The sequence below is a fragment of the Scatophagus argus genome, chromosome 2, assembly GCF_020382885.2.
Source record: "Scatophagus argus isolate fScaArg1 chromosome 2, fScaArg1.pri, whole genome shotgun sequence".
NCBI lineage: Eukaryota > Metazoa > Chordata > Actinopteri > Scatophagidae > Scatophagus > Scatophagus argus.
In genome coordinates, this window is record NC_058494.1 from 23,519,557 (window position 1) to 23,541,141 (window position 21,585).

Sequence of the window (21,585 nt, forward strand, 5' to 3'; positions counted from 1 at the left end):
TGAGTGGATTTTACAAATACAAAACAAATCAACACAATGCACACTGAACAATGCATTAGAACATTAGAGCCTCTCAACCATCGGACTGATTCCCCGTGTGGGAGATAAGCAGGAAAAGGTCATTTTCAGCGCTGATAAATTGCACTTTGTCTGATAACGTTGTGATTGTACTAAAAATTAAATGGAAAACTTATCATTATTTGCTTTTGGACCTCTGAAGGCACTAACAGACATGAAAACTTAAAACTCATGGACCAGAAAAAGCTGAGAAGTTCTGACATATATTCATGAACAAACTAAGAGGCATCAGACGGCACTAAAGAGTGACTAAAAGGTTCACAAAACCTTGCTTGACAGACACAAGACCATAAACACAACTACGGGTATATAATTACAAGCAAGCACAAAGACTCAAAACAAAGTGCAATTATGCAAGTCACATACAACCTGAGCCATATAAAGGTATTATCTAATCTTATCTGATCTTGCTATATACACTATATAGACAAAAGTATTTGGACATCCCTGAGCCCTGACCTCAACCCCATCCAACACCTTTGGGATAAACAGGAACAGAGATTGTGAGCCAGGCCTTTTGGTCCAACATCAGTGTGTGACCTCACAAATGCTCTGCTGCATGAATGGGCACAAATTCCCACAGAAACACTCCAACATGTTGTGGAAAGCCTTCACAGAAGAGTGGAAGCTGTTAGAGCTGCAAAGCTGTCTGTGTGTTTGGAATGAGATGTCATTAAAGTCCCTGTTGGTGTAAAAGTCAGGTGTCCCAATACTTTTGCCTATATAGTGTATGTTGCAAGCTTCCTTTTATTGAGGTGCCATATGTTATCTGGCACTAAATGCACATTCGTGTTAGCTTGTTACAACCTTCATTGTTATTTGTGCTATACCCTTCAAAGAGTTTGGAACTGGATTACAACAAACAGCAGGAGGGGGTTTTATGAAGGAATCGCTAGTAAAAAAGCTAAACTGCAGAAACACAGTATGTCTAATAAAGTGATTTAAAAAGACAACAGTGATCACAGCCTGAGCTGCTCAGGATTTCAAAACATGGTAACAAAGAGCATTTTGCTCTTTTTTTCTTGACCCTTTGCACTTGAAGGAGAAAAAACTCTGCCATGTGCATCCTATGATTATCTATCATTAAGTGTAATTTGATACAAATGTGGATCCAGATGCAGATTAAAACTCTTCTGAACACTTATGAAAATAATACATTTAGAGGCCTGTGCAGCCTTGGTGGAGGTATGTGTTCTCTCACTATTTTCTAGTTTGAAATCTTCTAGTGTTGTTTTACAGCACATGAAACTACATTGACATGATTCACTCGAAATGCAGTACATCCACTGATTTTGAAAAATTCATGTACAATCAGTACAAAAATCACAGTTTGTTTCCCAACCTTCTTGGATCTGAAGGAATCAGTGGCTGTTTGGGAAGCAGGCAGGCTTTCAATGCTCGTGTTGGAGAGACTGGCAGCAGTTCAGCAGGAGGGTGAGGCAGGATGTTAAATCTGATCCTCTACTCAGGCAAAGTATGCATAGAGAAAAATGTTAATGCTGACCAGCAGGAGCGCGTTGACGCAGCAGAATCTGGACCAGAACGCACTCTCTCGAACGCTAGGAACTCTGGGAGTTGGAGTCTCCTCTGATCGCCGCACTGCTGAGATACACAGCCCTGTCCCCTGACCACATGTCACCCGCCGCGTTGGCTCCGAGCCTGACACACACACACACACACACACACAGAGCAGACACAGGAAGTTACTCAAACCATAACTACAGCAGCATGCGTGTGTGTAGATGACTGGTCATCACATGATGCCGGTTTTATTCCAAGTGGTGCGAATATTCAGTCTCTCACCCTGGGAGCTACGGTGGCTGATAGAGGACACTTTCTGTAGAGGAATTTCTCTTTGTGGCTCTTCAGTCAGAGTCCACCAGGTCAGGTTACACACCTGGGAGAGGACAAAATGGATAAATAACAAAATTTTATGTACTGATAAGCATCTGAGACCTGAACAGAGCTAGCTGAGACATTTCTCACAGTTTTCAGGTCCTATGCTAAGCTAAGCTAACTATCCGGGTGTAGCTTAACTTGAAAGTGGTATCAACCTCTTCTTTTAACTCTCAGGGAGACAGCAAATGTCGAACTATTCCAGTGGTGATAAACAGGATTTATTAATTTACAGGGTGAAGATGGTAGCTTCTCCAGTTAATTTTGACACCTTTTTTTCATATGTGATTCAGTTTTATTCTGGCCAGTAATTATTAATTTTAAGCCATGACAGTTAGCATGGATTTATTTCTTAGGCAAAAAATTTTGCCTAAATCTTAATAACACTGACACACAGTGATTAGTTTGTGGTTTGTGGATGAATATAATGACTACATATATGGCAATGCTGTATCTGTCCAGTATACAGAGGAGGTTAAACAAATCTGCCTGTTTTGTAGTTGAGGCTAATTCTCTTAAAATGTGTTAGGCCTGGTTGTTGTTGGTTATTTTATCATAATGGCTGCTGTTTGTCTTTTGAGTTCATCCACAGACCAGATTAACGTCGGATCTGACAAATGGGTCACGGGATTTAGCTAGATTTGAAATATGAAGCATTTAGTATTCCCATTGTGTAAAACAAAAGTTGTACTATAAGGCTTTGCACTGTGGTTGATCTCTTGGATTAAGACAGGCCCGCCCTCTTTGGCTATCGTGTCAATATTCACATAATGCTTGTTCCTTAACCTCATTTCCATCTCCTTTTGATAACATGACGGGTGTATCGGCACTAAAACGGTTATATAAGCTTGTGTCCCTGCTGTTTCTGCTGTTTACTGTATCTATGTGTGCACACCTGGTCATGGGTGGGCGGTGGTGTGAGCAGCGATACTGTGGTAACCACAATAGCAGTGAGGCCACAGAGCAGAATGGCAAAATGGAGGTAGTGGACATCTCGCAGCACTGCAGGAGCCGAGTCCACAACCCCACATCTGGGAGGCGGGAAGGCAAACTCCAGCACCATCCGACACACGCCCACCACCAAACCCACCATCAGGCCCCAGAACGCTCCCTGAACACACAAACGCACATTTAAACACACACAGGTTACATTACATGCCGTTTCTCAGTGGATGTGAGCCGAACTTCCTGTTGCAAAAAAATGTCAGTCAGCAGCTGTGGGTCACACCTGGGCGTGATCTGCTCATAACACTCTCACTTTCCCATCATGATAATCTGTCAGCCTCATGTCACTTCTCACTTCAGTACACACACGTGCAGCAACACAAACACCTCACTGTCTGCTTCTCTGTTCAACTTTGAGCAAAGAATGTGATCTGTGCGGTTCGACTTAACACTCAAAAGTAAGAACTGTGACACCACACAAAGCAAACATCTGTACCTCGCTTTACTTCTCATTGGACTTATTTCTCTTCTTCTTCTTCTGATGTGAAAGTTCGACATGTCTGTAGTTGTTGAATGGTCCTGTCTTGCTGGTTTTAGTTCATGTAAATCATAAACATATCAAATCATATATATTCTGCTTTTGGGATTAAATCCTGTGCATTTCTATGACAGGTACATCATAAAATGCCACACGGGATAAACATGATGACATGAGTTGCATTTGCTGCGCCGGCCGAAACACTTAAAATAAGTCTGTACTGTCAGACTACAGTCAGCGCGTGACTCATCCTGTGCAGTAAAACACACCCTTTGACCCCTGAGTCAACAACATCAAGATTCTTGCAACGATATGCCCGCTATGTTTATATAAACAAATAAAAAGCTCACGCCTTTTGTGTGACAGTGCCACTGACCCCTCTCTTTAACTTTTTATAGGTGAGAAGTGAAATGGTAGCGCCTTATCAAATTTTATCACCCCTCCCAGAGAGCTTGGGTTTGATCTTCTACAGGTATGGAGACATTTAGGTGTACAGATTTACACTGTGCTAAATGATGTGTAAATGTGAAAGTTTTTAGGTGTTTGGGTTACCTACGAGCTTCGTTTCAACCGCATTTCACTTTTCACACGTGGCCACTTATGCTACTGAAACAAGGCTACAGTCGCGCCAGCAGATCTGCGAGCACAGCGGCAGCTTGACGTACATGTCGGCGTTAGCATGCTACTCACAACATGTTTAGCAGATATGATGTTTACTCCACTCATCTTCTTAGTCTTGTGTGTCAACATGTTGGCATTTGAGAATTAACTCTACATAAGAAGTATAGTTGAGGTCGTCCTTTACAAGTATTTGGTAAAGTGGACAAATTTGACTTGACCTGACGTGTTCCAGCAGGTTCCTTCAGAGGAAATAATAAACAATACATTTCATAAAAGGAGTGACTAACACACACAAATAGTCATGTGTGCAAACACATATGCACACTTTAGGCTCTCAACCAGCAGCGAGGGATGTTGGCAGCTGCAAACCATGTGAGGCTAATAAAACCATGGAGTTCAGTGTAGGAGTAAGGACAAACAGTGCAAACCTGAAAACTCCAGAATGTTCTGATGAGTAGCTTTGGCTCCATTGGGTAACTGGAGGAAAAACTTTTAATTAAGTTTGGAAGTGTTTGTGCTTATGTACACTATATAGACAAAAGTATTGGGGCAACTGACTATTAAACCAAGAGGGACTAAAATGACTTTGCATTATAAACACACAGACAACCTTGCAACTCTAACAGCTTCCACTCTTCTGTGAAGGCTTTCCACAACATGTTGGAGTGTTTCTGTGGGAATTTGTGCCCATTCATGCAGCAGAGCATTTGTGAGGTCAGACACTGATGTTGGACCAAAAGGCCTGGCTCACAATCTCTGTTCCAGTTCATCCCAAAGCTGTTGGATGGGGTTGAGGTCAGGACTCTGTGTGGGCCAGTCAAGTTCTTCCACACCAAACTCATCCAACCATGTCTTTATGGAGCTTTGCTTTGTGCACTGGGGCACAGTCATGCTGGAATAGAAAAGGGCCTTTAACAAACTGCTTCCACACAGTTGGAAGCATAGCATTGTCCAAAATGTGTTGGTATGCTGAAGCATTAAGATTTCCCTTCACTGGAAGTCAGGGGCCGAGCCCAAACCCTGAGAACAGCTCCATAAAGAGGTCTTTCCAAATACTTTTGTCTATATAGTGTATTTTCCAGATTGCCAAACATTCGTTGGTTTCAGTTTCACAAATGTGGATCTCATTGTACTGTTGGAACTTATTTTTCACTATTTTATAAACAAAAGACATTCAAATAAAGCAATCAAAACACAAAGAAAAGGACGAAAAAATGTCAGCTACACCTCTAACCCTTCGTGGACTCTCATGTGTGTTACCTGCTCGTTCGTCCTCTTCCAGAAGACAGCCAGAGTGAAGACAGCAGTGACAGGTGGAGCGAGGTAGCTCGTCACTGACTGGATGTAGACGTACAGCTGGCCGCTGTTGGCTGACTGCAGGATGGGGATCCACACCACACTTATAACCACCAAGATCACAGTCACGATCCTGCAACAAACACGCACAGTGCATCCCATTCTTCATTGATTCTGGAGTTAAAAGTCTGCTCTCCACAAACATGGTCAGCCTGAACCCTTAAGGTCTGTGAGCGGCCTAACCTGCCGACCAGTAGCAGCTCTCGCTCCGAGGCCCGCGGCCGATGTTTCTTCCAGATGTCCATGGTGAAGAGTGTGGAGCTGCTGTTAAAAATGGAGGTCAGCGATGACATCAGTGCAGCCATCATCACTGCTATCATGAGACCCCGCAAACCTGTGACACACACACACACACACACACACACACAGGCGAAAAGATGCACGCAGGTAACAAAAAAAAAGCCTCTGTAAGCAGTTGACACATTTGGAGATAACACTTTTTAAAGGTTTTGTGAAATGTGAGCAATGTTCTCACCACTTGGCATGAGTTCAATGACCAGTTTGGGAAAGGCAATGTTGGAGCATCCCACCTCAGCTCCACACACTCGCACACACTCCTCTGGATCCACACATCCCACAGAGTCTGAAACATGAGGCGGCCACAGGTCATTCACACACAGACACACAGGACGTGACCACATATTCTACTCATGCAGAGTTAATGTTCCTTTGCTCTCATTTGTTCTCATGAGATCTGGTGAAATACTTACTGTAAGCGAACAAAAAAAAGCCACACAGTTAATTTAAAAGGGCAAAATGTAGCGTGTTACATATAGTTTTTCAAAAGTGTTAGACTTTAGAATATTATTATTTGATGCTATTATTTTATTCTAAGCCCAAGATGGCTCTCCTTGGTAAGATCATATGAAACAAGTGACAATATTTACTCCTTATACTGTAGGAAATGCACAATATCTCCATGTGTAATTACAAAAAAGCAACTTGAAGTATGTAGCTGTTATTATTACCTTTCTTTTGACAAAAATGTGTAAAAATCCACACTTGTGTGCACAGTTTATATTAAATACCACTTGACTCTGCAACATAATAGGCCTTATTCACATTCAGTCGTGTAATGTTTCATCAGTAAAAATCCAGCAGGCCTTGGAATGACACAAGTCAGCACTCACATGATTAGCATTAAGTTTGGTATCTGCGCTGCATTGCCTAAATAGGACAATTCGGAATCCGCATTAAACCACCCTAAAACCACTTTCACTTTATAAGTTAAAGCGTTAAGGAGGACTGCGGTCAGTTAAGCACATCGCATTGGATTAGTTATTACACTATACAACATTTCTCTCGCGTCTGTCCAGACAGGAGGGTGGAGTTTAATGCCTCTCTTTCCGAACCGGACTACCGGACACTCCGCCTTTCTTCCCCCCGGTAACAGAGCTTCCTGTGCCGGATTCCAGGGTCAGACGCTCAGCGGTAGCTCCGCACCGTGAGCTGAACAGCCATGAACTATCCGTCTGGACCAGAGTTTTTGTTTTTTTGAAAGGAGAACAAAGAAAAGACAACTCGACGTGGACTCAGTGAAAGCTGAGCTTCGTGCTCGTCACGTTGGTGAAATTTACGACTTTTTTGTGCTTCAGGGAACTCAACAGTTGCCATTTTTTGTGAGCAGCTGTGAACCGTTGCGGTCAGACTCCAGCCTTCCCAACGAGAGAATCAATCCCATCAAGAGAAGTGACGCGTCAGTGTGCAACTTTTAGACTGAGTCACCGGCTGTTTCGACACATTTCGGAGGAGGATTAATGACTTCTCTCTATCTCTGGTGCCTGTTCCGCTTTGGCTTTGACTCACGGGCAGACTCACTCATACACCCAGACAGACAGACAGACAGCCAGCCGCCTGCCTCCACGTCTGCCGGGCCCCGCGGCTGAACCGGGCCACCACCAGCTGGATTTGCCCGGCCCCTGTCAGGTGAAAGGGGTGGCGCTGGGCGGAGTGCTTTGTTCGAATATCACCTGAGTGAGCGAGTGAGTGACTGAGTAGCCGGAGATCCGCGCTGAGCTGGAGTCTGTAGCGGTTTATTTCCCCAGCGGAGGGATTTTTTTTGTTTACCACCTCACGGGCCCACGGTCATAAGGACCCGTTATGGACCGTAATGTCAGATCGCACTTTGTGGAGTTTTGACCCTTCGGACAGAAAAGTGGAAAGTGGGTCAAGAGTGGACTGGAGTGTTTAACTCTTTACTGACCGGTGGGATATATCTGGGTCATGGCGCTGTCTCAGATCCAGTGTCTGGACGATCACCACGTCAACTGGCGTGTGAGCGAGAGCAAACCGGAGTTCTTCTACAGTGAGGACCAACGGCTGGCGGTCGAGGCTCTCATCACCAAAGGCCGCGATGCCTTCACGGAATACATTCGTAAATCTGGCGTCCGGGAGTTCCTCTCGGAACCGGAGCTGGAGCGGATTGCACAGAGAGCCGAGGCATACCGTCCTGGACACGAGCATCAACAGAAACCGGAGACCCCAGGGCCGGGGAACATCACCCCGGGGTCCGGGGAAGACGGCGGGGACGGTGATGTGTCGCTGCAGTACTGGCCAGACCGGTCCGAGGCCTCAGTGGCGGAGCTAGACCTCGGCTGGCCCGAGGCCATATCATACCGAGGGGTCACGCGCGTGAACGTGTACACCCAACCGCCGGTGGACGGACACACGCACATCAAGGAGGTGGTGCGCAGGAGCATTGCGTCAGCCCAGAAGGTAGGCAGTGAAGAAGATGAGGGTGGTGGTGATGATGATGGTGTTTTAACACAGTGAAACACAAGCACAAGAAATAAAAAATAAAATAACACCTCAGCACGTGATCAAACTCACTGCGCCCTGCATTGTAATTTAATGCTCTGTTGAAGAGCTTATTTTTGTACCTAGTTCTTTAAGTGTTGACACTGTCAAAGAGGCATCAAGATTACACTTGTGTTGGAGAAGTTCATTATACTGTAAGCTGTTCATACACTACATGGACAAAAGTATTGGGACAACTGACCATTACACCAACAGGGACTTTTATGACATTGCATTCTAAATACACAAACAGCTTCCACTCTTCTGTGAAGGCTTTCCACAACATGTTGGAGTGTTTCTGTGGGAATTTTTGCCTATTTGTGCAGCAGAGCATTTGTGGGTTCAGGTTGGATGAAAAGGTCTGGCTCACCGTTCCTGTTCATCCCAAAGGTGTTGGATGGAGTTGAGGTCAGGACTCTGTGTGGGCCAGTCAAGTTGATCCACACCAAACTCATCCAACCATGTCTTTATGGAGCTTTGCTTTGTGCACTGGGGCACAGTCATGCTGGAATAGAAAAGGGCCTTCAACAAACTGTTTTGTCCAAAATGTCTTGGTATGCTGAAGCATTAAGATTTCCCTTCAGTGGAAGTCAGGGGTCGAGACCAGCTAATGAAAAACAACTCCGTACCGCGCCTGAATTCAACAACAAAGGAGTGCGAGTTTGACCCAGTACTTTTGTCTGTATAGTGTATGCGGCATATCCTCTCTTAATCTAAATGTGGTGGACAAAACTCATTTTAATGTGCGACAATCCAATACAAAAGCTCCACAATATGGAGCCTCAAAATGTGCTGTAGTACTGAGTCAACACACGAGTGAGCACAGTAACAGCCTCCACGTAAACCGAAGTAAGGTTATATTATGTTGCCTTGCTATTGAATGCACCACAGTAAGTCATGGTTTTCATATTTCCCATTTTGCTTGGTGTATAATGCAGTTCAGTCCCACAACACCACAAACTACAAAGCAGTGCTTTTCTGAGACAACAAAGAAACGATTTTTAGAAGCCTAAACCCAATTGGTCTGCTGTGTTTAGAGCTGAAAGGATGAGACGGTTAATCAGATTAGCTCATCAACAGGAAATTAAACTACAGCTGTTCTGACAATCGTTTCAGTCACTGCTCAATCAAAACCAAAAATTCTCCTGCTCCAGCTTCTCCAGTGTCGGGTTTTGCAGTAGTTCTCGTCCTACGTGAGAGTACACTTGAACATTTGTGAATCCAGTCTCTTTACAGTTTCTATTTGTCTGGAGTTCATTTTTCTTTTGCCCATACACTTTCCATCATGTCGACTTGCCTTCAAACCTCAGCCCCCTTCCCCGCGAGCCACGCTCACACATGCACACAACAAGTTTTAATAACACAAGTCTGATCTTGACACACCGGTGGAAAAAAACGCTCTGACGTCACCGTGAATGTTAAATGCCAGCACCCCTTTTACCTCTCACATACGTAAATGTTGGCTCATGCACATACTGGAGTCTCGTTTTACCCCAAAGCAACAAAGACTAAAATTATTCAAAAGGCTTTCGTGCATCTGAACTCTGCAAACAGCAAACGTCTCCCTACGCATGTGTAGTAAATGACGTACTGTTATTTCATACGGCTAATCTTCCTTTACCTTCTGCTTATTCTGACTTTAGGATTTAGGGACAAGTTGTTACCAACAAAGCTGATTTGGAATCTGTGGTAAAACATTCGACTGTCACGGCTCACTAACAAGCTTTTTCCGGAGCTTCTTCTTGTTCAGCGCAGTGAATAAGTTGTCTGTCTTCAGTCCTGCAGTGTTAGAATGTAAAACTTGTTCAGGTGAAGAGTGAACAGACAGTGCGGTGTGAAGAGGACCGTGATGTTATTAGGACTGCTGTATTGTTGAGCCCACAGAAGACACACTGTCTCAGGCACTTCACACTCCATCGCCACTGTGCAAAGCACTCTTTGTCTCTTGAAGGAAACGTCTGTGTTCAGAGCAGTTAGACTTTTTCTCTGTCTTTGAGGGTTTGATTTATTTATAACAGTCAGTTCTCGTAAGTGCCCGGCTTCCTTTGAGGATTTAATGAATGTAATATTGTTGATAAGAGCAGCCTAAATCGAACCCACCCTCACTGAGCAGGAAACACTAACACCATTTGTGGTTTCCTCTGTGTGTGTGTGTGTGTGTGTGTGTGTAGGTGATAGCCGTGGTGATGGATGTGTTTACAGATGTGGATATTTTTCGAGACCTGCTGGATGCTGCGTACAAACGCAGAGTTCCTGTGTACATCATTATTGATATGGCTGCAGTCCCCTGCTTTCTTTCCATGTGTGGCAGAGCTGATATGCACCGCGGACACCTAAAGGTATGTACACACATGCACACACACACACACACACACACACACACACCCACCCGGATGATGTTGTGATAAGCTGGGGAATGAGCTAGCGGGATAGATGGGTGCTCTTGATAAGTATATAATGATAGAAAAATGTTTATTTTAAAAAATGCTCCACATTTCAAATAAAATATTTTCATTTAAGAGACATTTTTCAACAACGAGTATGTTACTATAAAAGGGAAAGCACGTCGCATGATTAAACTTAGGTGTGACAGGGTTTTGCCTGCTGGCCGTGGTAAGGTGCATGCAACAGCTAGTTTTTAGCCAAAGGCAGGCTGAATTTCTGTGTTATTCTTTGCCTCTGAGATAAACCGGTCCAGGCAGTAACAGAAAATACTTAATGTTTCACGGGGGTTTTTTGTTCATGTTTTGGACCGGAGGCCAGACACATTCCCGTCTGCGCTGCAGGCACTTAGACAAACCACGCACGCTCTCACTTTACTTTCTGTAACACGTGTCCCTTTCGTTTCTCCTTCTTCCTTCCTCACAGCTTTAACCGTCAGACCCCCCCCCCCTTTCAGCTGTTTTCTTATCCGTCATCTCCGCTGTTGTTATGAGCATTCAAAACTTCTGTGCTTAGTGTCTCCTGTGAGATTTCACGCAGAACATTTACTTACGAGGTAACTCTGGTCGTGGAACCACACCCTTATCACTGGGCCAAAGACAAACACAACAGGGTGTGTCATACAGGCATGCACATACATAGATACAGTCCATGCTCTAACCTGCAGAGTCAGCCATGTCTGTGTTATGGTTGTATGGATAAACTATTCTTGAGAAACAAGGAAGCTCATTTTTCTTTTAAAACATTCACTTCCCTTTTGTTCGCTAAAATCCTTCCTTTCATTGACACCGAATCCCCCAAGGGCCTCTATTTGCAAAGCATTAACCCTGTATATATGTGTGTGTGTGTATGTGCACTGCAGAATCTGCGTGTACGCTGCTGTGGTGGCGTCGAGTTCTTCACACGGTCAGCACAGAAAGTCCGTGGATCACTGAGCCAGAAGTTCCTGCTGGTAGATGGAGACAGAGCCATCTCTGGTTCCTACAGGTGAGCAGTGTGCATTTCTGTGTACCGTTTACATGTGCATTTAAAGCTGCTCTAATCAATGTTTTTGTATTAACTTGAACTAACTACATTATAGAGACAAAAGTATTGGGCCACCTGACAATTACACCAACAGGGACTTTAATGGCATCACATTCTAAATACACAGACAGTTTTGTTGGACCAAAAGGCCTGGCTCACAATCTCTGTTCCAGTTCATCCCAAAGGTGTTGGATGGGGTTGAGGTCAGGACTCTGTGTGGGCCAGTCAAGTTCTTCCACACCAAACTCATCCAACCATGTCTTTATGGAGCTTTGCTTTGTGCACTGGGGCACAGTCATGCTGGAATAGAAAAGGGCCTTCAACAAACTGTTGCCACAAAGTTGGAAGCATAGCATTGTCCAAAATGTCTTGGTATGCTGAAGCATTAAGATTTCCCTTCACTGGAAGAAAATGACAGAGTCCAACCCCTGAAAAACAGCCCCATACCACACCTGAATTCAGTAATAAAGAGGTGTGTACAAATACTTTTGTCCATATGGTGTATGTACGCTCGCATACACTGTATCCTCATTCTACCGGGAGGGTGAAGAGAAGAGTGAAAAAGGAAAGCGATCAAAGAGCAAAATGTGATGCATGACTTGTCCGGTGTAATGATTAAACTATAAAATGGATTTTCTCAGCAGAATTTGTTAAATATAAAAAGAGTGGGATGGGACAAATGAACAAAGAACTTTGGCTTTGATTTGGTAGAAAAAAATGTTTCTAAACACGCTGACTGTGAATTCATGTCTCCATGCCTGTCTTATTCCAGCTTCACTTGGTCTTCGTCTCGTTTGGACCGTAACCTCATCACTGTGATCACGGGACAGGCAGTGGAGACCTTCGACCTGCAGTTTCGTGAGCTTTACCTCATGTCCAGAAGTGTTTCTCTGAACAAGGTTCCCATGGTAGATGAACCAACCCCAGACCCGATCCCACAGGCGGCTCCAGCTCTGGTGTCAACTGCTGTTGCCAGGAAGCTCATCAATCCCAAATATGCCCTTGTTGCCGCAGGAACCCACACAAGTCCCACTTCCTCTGACCAAAATTCCACCAACAAAAACACCCAGAATCCCACCGGGCTAAAAATAATGAAAGGACGTCCCAAGAATGTTATTGAAATGCCACCCATACATCCAGGATTAGCCAATTTGGAAAAAGCATATCTGATCCCGTACCTGCCCACCTGGCCAGAGCCAGACCCACCTAGCGACGTGATTGGCTTTATCAACATCAGGGATGAAAAGCGAGCCAATCAGGTTCACCTACAGCGGTCAGAGAGGTTTGAGGTCAGCCAGGCAATACGCTTCAGCTCACCACTGACGCTACCAGCACAGACTGAGGAACCTGCTTCTGGTCAGGATGCAAACACTGCAGAAGCAGCGGAAAATCCTTCTGGGAACGCAAGTCCAGATGTGCCCACTCCTGTGAGTCCAAAACAGCAAACCCAGACAGCACCGAGTAAAGACCAAAATGATGCAACAGATTCCAGAGAGCCCCCTCAGCAGCCAAACGCACCTGTAAAACAGAGAGACATGCACAAACCGAATGCACACTCTGCTACATCGCCGTCCCATGTTACTGCTGATTCACAGCCAACAGAAAATGCCAAACAAACTCCAGAGACTCCAGAAACTGCAGCCCCTCCTGTTCCTAAACGTCGCACACTGCAGTTAGTTATAGACCCCGTCTCCCCAGAGGAGCCTGGCCAACCACAGGTCACTCTGATGAAAATGGACCAACTGGAAAGTCTAGATGGCTTTACTGAAAAGAGAACCCAGGAGGAGCTGACGCCAGGCCGTGGCCGCATAACGTCAGCAGACAATGACAGGGACTCTGGCAGCAACGATGACGGCAGCCAAGACAGCACCAAAGTCATATGTGACCGAGCTGTCAATGACGATCCTTCTACGTCCACAGGATCAGAAGAGGAATTTTATGATTGTTCCCAGCAAGAGCCAAGAGACCCGCTGACCAATGGAGTGACCACAGGGTCAGGGCATGGCAGGCATCGCCATCAGGGAGACGGGGTCAACATGATGGCCCGCCTCTCTCAGAGCATGCTGGATCTGCGGGAGCCCAAGCAGTCAGAGGACAGCGCTGCCCTGATCCGCCAATCCCAGCAGCTCCGCAGACAAGCACACCCATCACCACAGAGGCACATAGGACAGGTCAGTGTCAGTATGTCTAGTCCTTTGGTGTTGAAACAATTGGCAGATCAATCCCTTAGTTAATTGACACACAACAGAAATTAATGTTTTAACTCATTTATCCACCAAAAATAACACATTTTCTCATTCTAGGTCGTCAAATGAGAGGCTTTTAATGTTCTATAACGATGTCAATTATTGGATTTTAGACTGTTGGCTGTGATGGGTGTGGATATTTTTTTTATAGACTAAATGATTAATCAGTTCTTAACCAAAAAAACAGTCGGAGGTGGTTGTTAGTTGCAGTGCAAGATTACACTGACATGGTGAAGCTGACACAGTGTTTGGCACAAATGATCATTTAAATCGTTTTTTTAATGTTTCATGACTAATCCGAGACAAGCGAGTGCGAAGGTTCCCAGGAATGATGATTTGCCATGAATAAGGTTACAGGAAAGACAAAGATGCTCTCTTACACACACATTTATACAAATCCTAGCCAAAATGGGTGTGTTTGCTTAGCGGTGTGAAAGCAAGCCTCTGCTTGCTTACAGTAAACATGTCATAGCCTTTTCCTCATTTAAAGGTATGTGTGTGTGATTACCTGCCCACATGTGTGTGTACATACCTGGATAGAGAGCTCTGCTGATCATGCCAGGGAGGATGATGAAGATGAAGGGCAGCATCTTCAGATAGGCAGCCAAAATGGATGCTCCTTTCACATGACTCATGTTCTTAGCGGACAGCGACCGTTGTACGATCACCTGCACACACAGAGACGTGAACAGCAATGATATTAGTACAAATATAACATATTACATATCTGTATACATTTTCAGATATGTTTGTGCTCATGTGTTTTCAAGTTATTATGAAATAATCATATAAATAAAATAATAATTAATGTTTATAGAGGGGAATTATATGTGTGAGCACGTATTACTCACTGAAGAGTCTGACTCTGTGATTATAACTTCTGTTATCTCAGTTATCTGATTTAACTTTTACTAAGTAGGAATCATTTGCATAAAAAAGGAAACTGACATGATGATTTTGAAATATTAGAGCATGTAAGCAGAGAACAGTAAAGGACCAAGGTCTGATCCCTGAGGTGCTCCATGTGTCTAGTAGGTAGCGGAGGATTTACACGACAGTCTACATGTGTAACTCTTATGGACGCCACAATGTCCTGCTCATCTCTCTCTGTTTGCTCTTTCTGTCTAGTTGTTCCAGACCTCAAGATCTCCAGGTCGGGATGTGCGACTGAGAGGAGCTAAAGTAGTCATTGCCAAACCAGGAAGTTTTCACCGCCCCACTCGAGCAGCTGGTCCTGTGATTGGTGGACACCGTTACTGGCAGAATCAGAAAGTGCAACCTGATTCGGCTCAGCTGTGTGCCGAGACGCGCTCCGGTCGGTCACCGCGACGCCACAGTCCAAGTTACAGGAAGACGGATCAAGCCTCACCACAGCCGCCAGCCAACCCATCAGGATTACTAGGAGTATCGTTCTCAAAACTGAGCAATTTAAGACACTTGAGGGCACGCGGTGGCGTGCCGCAGAAGAAAGTGTCTCAAAATAACAAGGCTTCGAGGTAGAACCAATCCCGGGGCACAAGGATGATTGTTGACACAGACTTCCTGCTAAAAAACTGGTGAATCCTCTCTGTCTCATGCATGCATGTCATTTCCTGTTTTCAAACCCTCAGGCTCAGCGTAAAGGAACTATTTAATGGGGATCTTTGAATATGTCAACAGGTGTTGGCAATTTGATTGGATAATATGTTTTAAGAGATGATGTAATGTGTGTGTAAAAGAATCACATCACCTTCCAGGCTAAAGGCTTCTGATTGGCTGTTTTTGGTAGTGTCTGACTGATAACGAATTCTAGAAGCAGATATCAGGGGAAATAACTACATATCATCTGATATTTGTATGTATACAAACCTATTCATGAACACACACTCTCTTAAGAATGAATCCCTCAAATTTGTTTATCAGAGAGTTTTGAAGAGTTGAGAGTTTTTGAAGAGCTTTAGACATGGTTGTACCAAATCTAATCAGCGGTTCAGTCAGCTCAGCACTTCAGTATCGTTAACAATCTTTTGAACATATATTCTCTAAATTACCTCAACTGTTTTTCTCTTTCAGGATTTTGTACCATATTGTTTTTCAGCCGATTGTGCCCCGCTGTGCCCCCAGGGTCAGGTTTTATGTTGATACCACTGTGACTGGTTACTGATGGTGCAAGGGTAGGGCTTCTGTGTTGACTGCTTTCACATATTGACAGATGTAGCTGATTACTTGTGCATATTGTGGTACATATGCAATTTTAGATACTGACATTGGACCAAAGGGGAATGTTCCAAATAAAAGGACAGATTGTTGAACTGAGGATTTTTTAAGTATGTCTACTTTTGCCTCATAGACTGCAGAGAAATATAATTGTAGCTTTTAGGTTTCTCAAGGTATTTTTAAAGCCTGGTATTTGAGTTTGGCAGAAAATCATCATCAGGGCAACATTTTGGTTTTTCTTTTCCTGGATTTTCCTGGGATTTGTGGATGCAACCACATTGGTAGAACTGAGTCTGGTAAGGCAGGTAGTGAGAACTAAACCAAGCAAAATTTACAGTTAAAATTGTTCTGACTTCAGGTTCCAGTCAGATGTTCTGGAGATTTGAGTGTTTAATTCATGGAGGGGGAAACAAAGACAGAAAGTAAGATAACTGCCAAAACTGTGTGTTGATAGCATCATAATTTAATTACATTTTCTTGCAACTTATTTGCTCGACCTTGACCTGCCTTACCTTTCTCTATGCAATGGACAATTCACCATTCACCAGAACATTTTTGTGGTGTGCTCACTTTCTGTTTAACTTTATTTTAATATGCAATATTAACAGACACCTGGACTGAAGTAAGTCCAGCAGAACAAGGTGGTGATATTGGTGTGTGTCTTCCAAACTGTCAAAACTACTTGAAAGACTTGGCTACTGGCTCCTTTTCTATCTTTTTAATGAAGAAATAGTTTTCTAAAATGGCACCAGAACATATTGACACCTGTGTGATGTGAAAAACAAATGAAGTCATTAAATCATTTGATTTATTTGTAGAAAGAGGTTAGCGGGTTTTCCACTTCACTTCGATTTAACAGAGGGTCTTTTTTATTTTTGCCAGCCTCTAGTGGCCGTTAGAGGAACTGCATTACAAGTCACATCTGCAGCAGTGGTTATTCCTGCTTGTTTTTCCTATGCATGCATGTGTACCTGGTCAGAGCACCAGTACCAGGTGGCCAGTATGGTGAGCCCCAGAGTCATGCCTGGCCAGGGCAGGTCTCCCGTGACGGCGTCTCTGAACAGGTGCATGGCGTCCTGACGTGGCAGGTGGCAGGTGCTGTTGGGAATGATCTTACTGGGCACCGCCATGCTGTACACATGCTCCAGGTTGCCGAATCCACCGATTTTGTTGAAGGCTATGGGTCAAGAACAGACAACCGTTGACTATACGATCCTTAAAATAACATCAGTTGCTGCATCTTTCTCTAAAACATGATTGTTGTACAAACCAGTGATTGTTAGGATGATCGCTCCTATTATCATGACAAAAGTCTGTAGAGTGTCGGTGTAGATGACAGCAGCAAGACCCCCTGAAAGGAAGTGAGCGTGTGTTATGGAAATCTTTCAAAATCGAAAACATGACATTAGTTATACCAGCTATAATTGTGTGTGTTTGTGTACCTGCAATCGTGTAGAGAGCAGTGACCACCAGCATGAGGACAGTGGACAGGTAGAGGTTCCACCCCAGACACACCTGAATAAACAAGGCTCCAGAATACAGGTCAGTCTGGTAACGGAAACATAAGACATCTGTCAACAAAGCCAGCAAGGATTTAATCTCACAGCACATGATGCTGCAAAATGGTGGAAAGCCAAAGCAGCTGAATGATGCGTCGTACTGATATCTTTGTGAAGACGGACAACAGCAGCGAGAGGACAGCCAGGTAGGTTCTTATCCTCTCTCCTCCGAAACGACGGCCCAGGTACTCCGGCATTGTCACGATCTGAAGACACACATTTCATCATTTTCAACACACCACAGCTACACCAAACAGGCAGATATGAGAAGGTTCAGGTGGTTTCAGGGCCTCAGTGTGATCTGCCAGTTGGCGGCTGGTGGCTGTGAACATGTTTAATGTGTTCAGAGTTAATGTAATATTTTTTTCATCCTTAGAAAACTGTTTTGTGTGTGTGTGGTGTAGTGTAACACCCTGCCGGGGAATGTTTCTTATGTTTCTTGGCACTGCAATGTACCTGCTAAACCAGCCTTAACAAGCAGACATGCACTGTGTGTGTGTGTTTGTGTGTGTGTGAACTAACCCCTGAGGAGATGTAGACAGGCACAAATATCCAGGCCAGAGCCAGCAGCACATAAGTGGCCTGTGGGAAAGAGGGGAGGGAGACAGAAAAGAGGACAGAGGGGTTTGACCACATTGTCCACAACAGTCCCCTCAGGAGGAAAATTCTCTCTGGCCAAACTGACTTAAAACAAGCTCGTGTGCAAGTCTGTCTGCAGGCTGCTGGCAACGAATGCATACTATGCAAATAATTTTATCTCTTTGGTCCAGACAGGCATGTTCAAAGTAATTTGTCAAAAAATTTGACAGTTCTTTTCCTATTGCTTTTAGCTAATCCGTTCTATGGTGCTTTTATTTATCTTACTAAGCTGATTTTAAATTTGCCTGTACTCTTAATAAACTTCTCTGTGCTTTTCTTTTTTTGTTTATTTTTGTATTTTTGCCTGTAAAGCTCTTTGTGCGATACAGTACCATGAAAACTTTTTTGATTTGCATAAGACAGCTCTCACAATGCTAATTTCAGTTGTTTTTTCTTGCAAAAAGTGAATTAGTTGTAGTAGCTGTATGCAGTTTCTTTTTTTTACTAAATAAACAGTTTGTGTTTGTCTAGTCAGCCTTTTTAATACCACACACCACAAAAGAAATAAGAGGGGTGGCTTAACAGATTAGCTCTTCTTCATTCCAGATAATAATGAGTTTAGAGGCTATGATTAGCTGAAGCAGAACAGCATCTCAGAATGTGTTGTTGGATGGGTTGCATGTGTGTCTGCTCACATTCCATTCAAATCCAGTGACAGCGATGCCTCCAGCAGCTCCAGTCCCAGCCAGACCAATAAACAAGCCCGAGCCTTCAGAACTGGCAAAGAGAGACGCTCCAATCTGCGCACAGCAGCGACGGAAGATGTTTTTTTTAGTACAAACAGCAATATGACACAGTAAAAATACTCAGTTACAAGGCAAACTCCTGCATTCGTAATCCTAACAGTTTGCAAAAGTAAAAAAAAAAAAAAAGAAACAAAGATGTTATCATATTACATTGTTTTAAGGCTGTGCTTCAATGCATAAGCAACGTTTTACTGTAAAAGTGCATCTCGCTTCCAACTGTTTCATTCATAAATCTGAGGCAGGAAAGACGGAATGAAAGCAAAAATCTCCTGCACAAATTTGGACTCGTTTGTTTTCTAACTGGTCTCAAACAGTTAATTAAATTAAACCACCTGAGATGTTTAGAGGAGACATCTCACTTTGGTGGGACGGCTAACAACTCACAGACTCTGAATCATCACAACAGGACTTTTTTTAAAAAAAATAAATAAATAAAATTGTAAGGATTCACAAGCCTTACACTCTTCAAAAATGTCTTGTATTTCATAAAATTATCACTTTTTTTTTTTAAATGTAAAATGAAATAAGAAGCTGGCCAGATAAATGAGGAAAGTACAGTATTTCCCTCTGAGATGTAATGGAGAAATACCAAATGGAATCCACAAAACACACAAGGCATACAAGATTCATTGTTTTGCTGAACATTTCTGTCAAGCGTAACCCACCAGCAGTCTGTGTGTGAACATGACCAAGCCTGCCAAATGTCGGTATAACTAATTCACAATCATCAACCCCCGGTTGCTGACATTTGCAAACAAGGACTGCCACTCGATCAGATGTTCAGAAAAAGCTTCGTCCAATAACTACAGATGAAAAACACAGATCATCTCAAGAACTAGAAAATTCTCTTTGGCCTTTAATCCACAGAAACAACATTAGTGTGAGAGGTGTTACACACACACACACACACACACACACAAACTCACCGGCCACCAGGCCATGTCCCGTCCAGCCAAGAAATATCCACTCAGAGTATTCCTGCTCACCCTGCATGATGACTGACAGAGAAAGCTGTTACACACCAGCATCCACACGAACACACACACAAAGGAAAAACACACAAGCATACACCTCTGACTCTCACCCAGATGCCGACAGCGAGGTTGAGAAGAAAGTAGGTTGATATGACGATGATGTCGGAGAAGCTGAAGGACTGACGCAGGTCGTAGAAGTTGGTGGTGGAGTTCGACATCCTCTGCATTTAACAGCACTTAAAAGTACACCAAAATACGCAGGTTTCTTTCTTGTATTGCCCTTTTCCTTACAGTCACACACACACACACACACACACACACACACTTACAGCTGTGCAGTCAGTCTCATCAACCCTCTCTCATAACCTGACAGTGAAGACTGACTCTGCGAACACCTTAAACACCAAGAAGAACACATTACACTCCGTGAAAACTTGGAAACCACCAGAGACCCTCGGCCTTTAAATGCTCACCTCACTTCCAACAAACGGCCTTACAAACACGAACACACACACACATGCTCCACACGCACACTCCAGCCCTCGGAGAAAGTCCCTTCTCAGCTGAACTACAAGCTGACCTCGCTGTCCGACACAGAGCGTTTGGTGCAGGCGTGAAGAGGGCAGTCCCTTGGACGAATTGATGATTAAACACATCACCTTAATGTGGCGCATGCAGCGCTGACACACACACACACACACACACACACACACACACACACACACACACACTGTGCTAGGGGATAATGGAGTGCATGGTATGGGTGAGCAGTGGAGTACAGCAGATGCTCATGTGGACCAGAGTCCACGCTGATGAACACACACACACACACACACACAGATGGTCAATCATTGGCGATGACAAGTTTATAATCATTAGTGTCTAAACACACAAACATCTGCTGGTAAGTGCAAAGCAGGGTCAGTCGACGTGTGGGAGGGAAACAGAGACGGGCTGAACACCTTCGTACAGTTTCAGTCAGTGGGCTTCAGGAAGGAAAGTTTCTTTACTCCAGCAAGCGCCAACACGATGACACCTGATCTCACAAAATGAGTGTGGAACGTGAGCTTTTATTCGATTCATTCAAAGTCTTTTTTTTTTGAAGAAAAATGTAAATGTTTGAAGCTCGATCCATTTGTGACAAAACATCCACAAAATCCTACTATATAACCTCAGATAATATTTGGTATTTTAGGATGAGCGTTACAATTTCCAGTTTGAAAACTGAACCTGGTGCTGTTGTTGTTTTAATGTATGTGACAGGTTTGTTTTAAAGTTTTACAGGAAGTTTCACTCTAAAACAGAAAACTCCCAACAGTAATGAGATTACATGACTACCCTATCACATGTAACATATTTACTGTTAATTGATTGAACATGTGTAACCGATACAGACATAACATCTGTCTTTTCCCAACACTTTTGTTTATTTTACAAAGAAAAGGTTAAAATGTCCATATAAATGGAAACATCCTGGTATATCAAGGAGGTGCGCAGCCTCTTTAATTCTCATGCACTTGTAGTGAA

At 43.7% G+C, this 21,585-nt stretch overlaps 2 protein-coding genes across 3 annotated transcripts; one reads left to right on the forward strand and one right to left on the reverse strand.

Annotated features, from left to right (window-relative positions):
• Positions 1-736: 736 nt before the first annotated feature.
• slc5a10 (solute carrier family 5 member 10) lies at positions 737-20,684 on the reverse strand. The gene is made up of 16 exons (XM_046371885.1): positions 20,388-20,684; positions 20,169-20,294; positions 20,011-20,082; positions 18,974-19,078; positions 18,222-18,281; positions 17,801-17,905; positions 17,583-17,688; positions 17,411-17,491; positions 17,112-17,317; positions 14,477-14,612; positions 5,910-6,017; positions 5,618-5,768; positions 5,339-5,507; positions 2,870-3,085; positions 1,882-1,975; positions 737-1,737 (listed from the first exon to the last, which is right to left on the reverse strand). The coding sequence occupies exons 2-16, from the start codon at positions 20,283-20,285 to the stop codon at positions 1,544-1,546; spliced, it is 1,920 nt and encodes a 639-aa protein (XP_046227841.1). The 5' UTR covers positions 20,286-20,294; positions 20,388-20,684; the 3' UTR covers positions 737-1,543.
• LOC124049813 (protein FAM83G) lies at positions 6,730-16,240 on the forward strand. 2 transcript variants are annotated; one of them, XR_006841479.1, is made up of 6 exons: positions 6,730-8,149; positions 10,402-10,569; positions 11,535-11,659; positions 12,471-13,869; positions 15,073-15,500; positions 15,997-16,240. XR_006841479.1 is itself a non-coding variant. In XM_046371869.1 (5 exons), the coding sequence occupies exons 1-5, from the start codon at positions 7,658-7,660 to the stop codon at positions 15,442-15,444; spliced, it is 2,556 nt and encodes an 851-aa protein (XP_046227825.1). In that variant the 5' UTR covers positions 6,730-7,657; the 3' UTR covers positions 15,445-16,240. The 2 variants fall into 2 exon arrangements, 1 of the variants encoding a protein (XP_046227825.1); XM_046371869.1 differs by having other exon boundaries at positions 15,073-16,240.
• Positions 20,685-21,585: the final 901 nt, after the last annotated feature.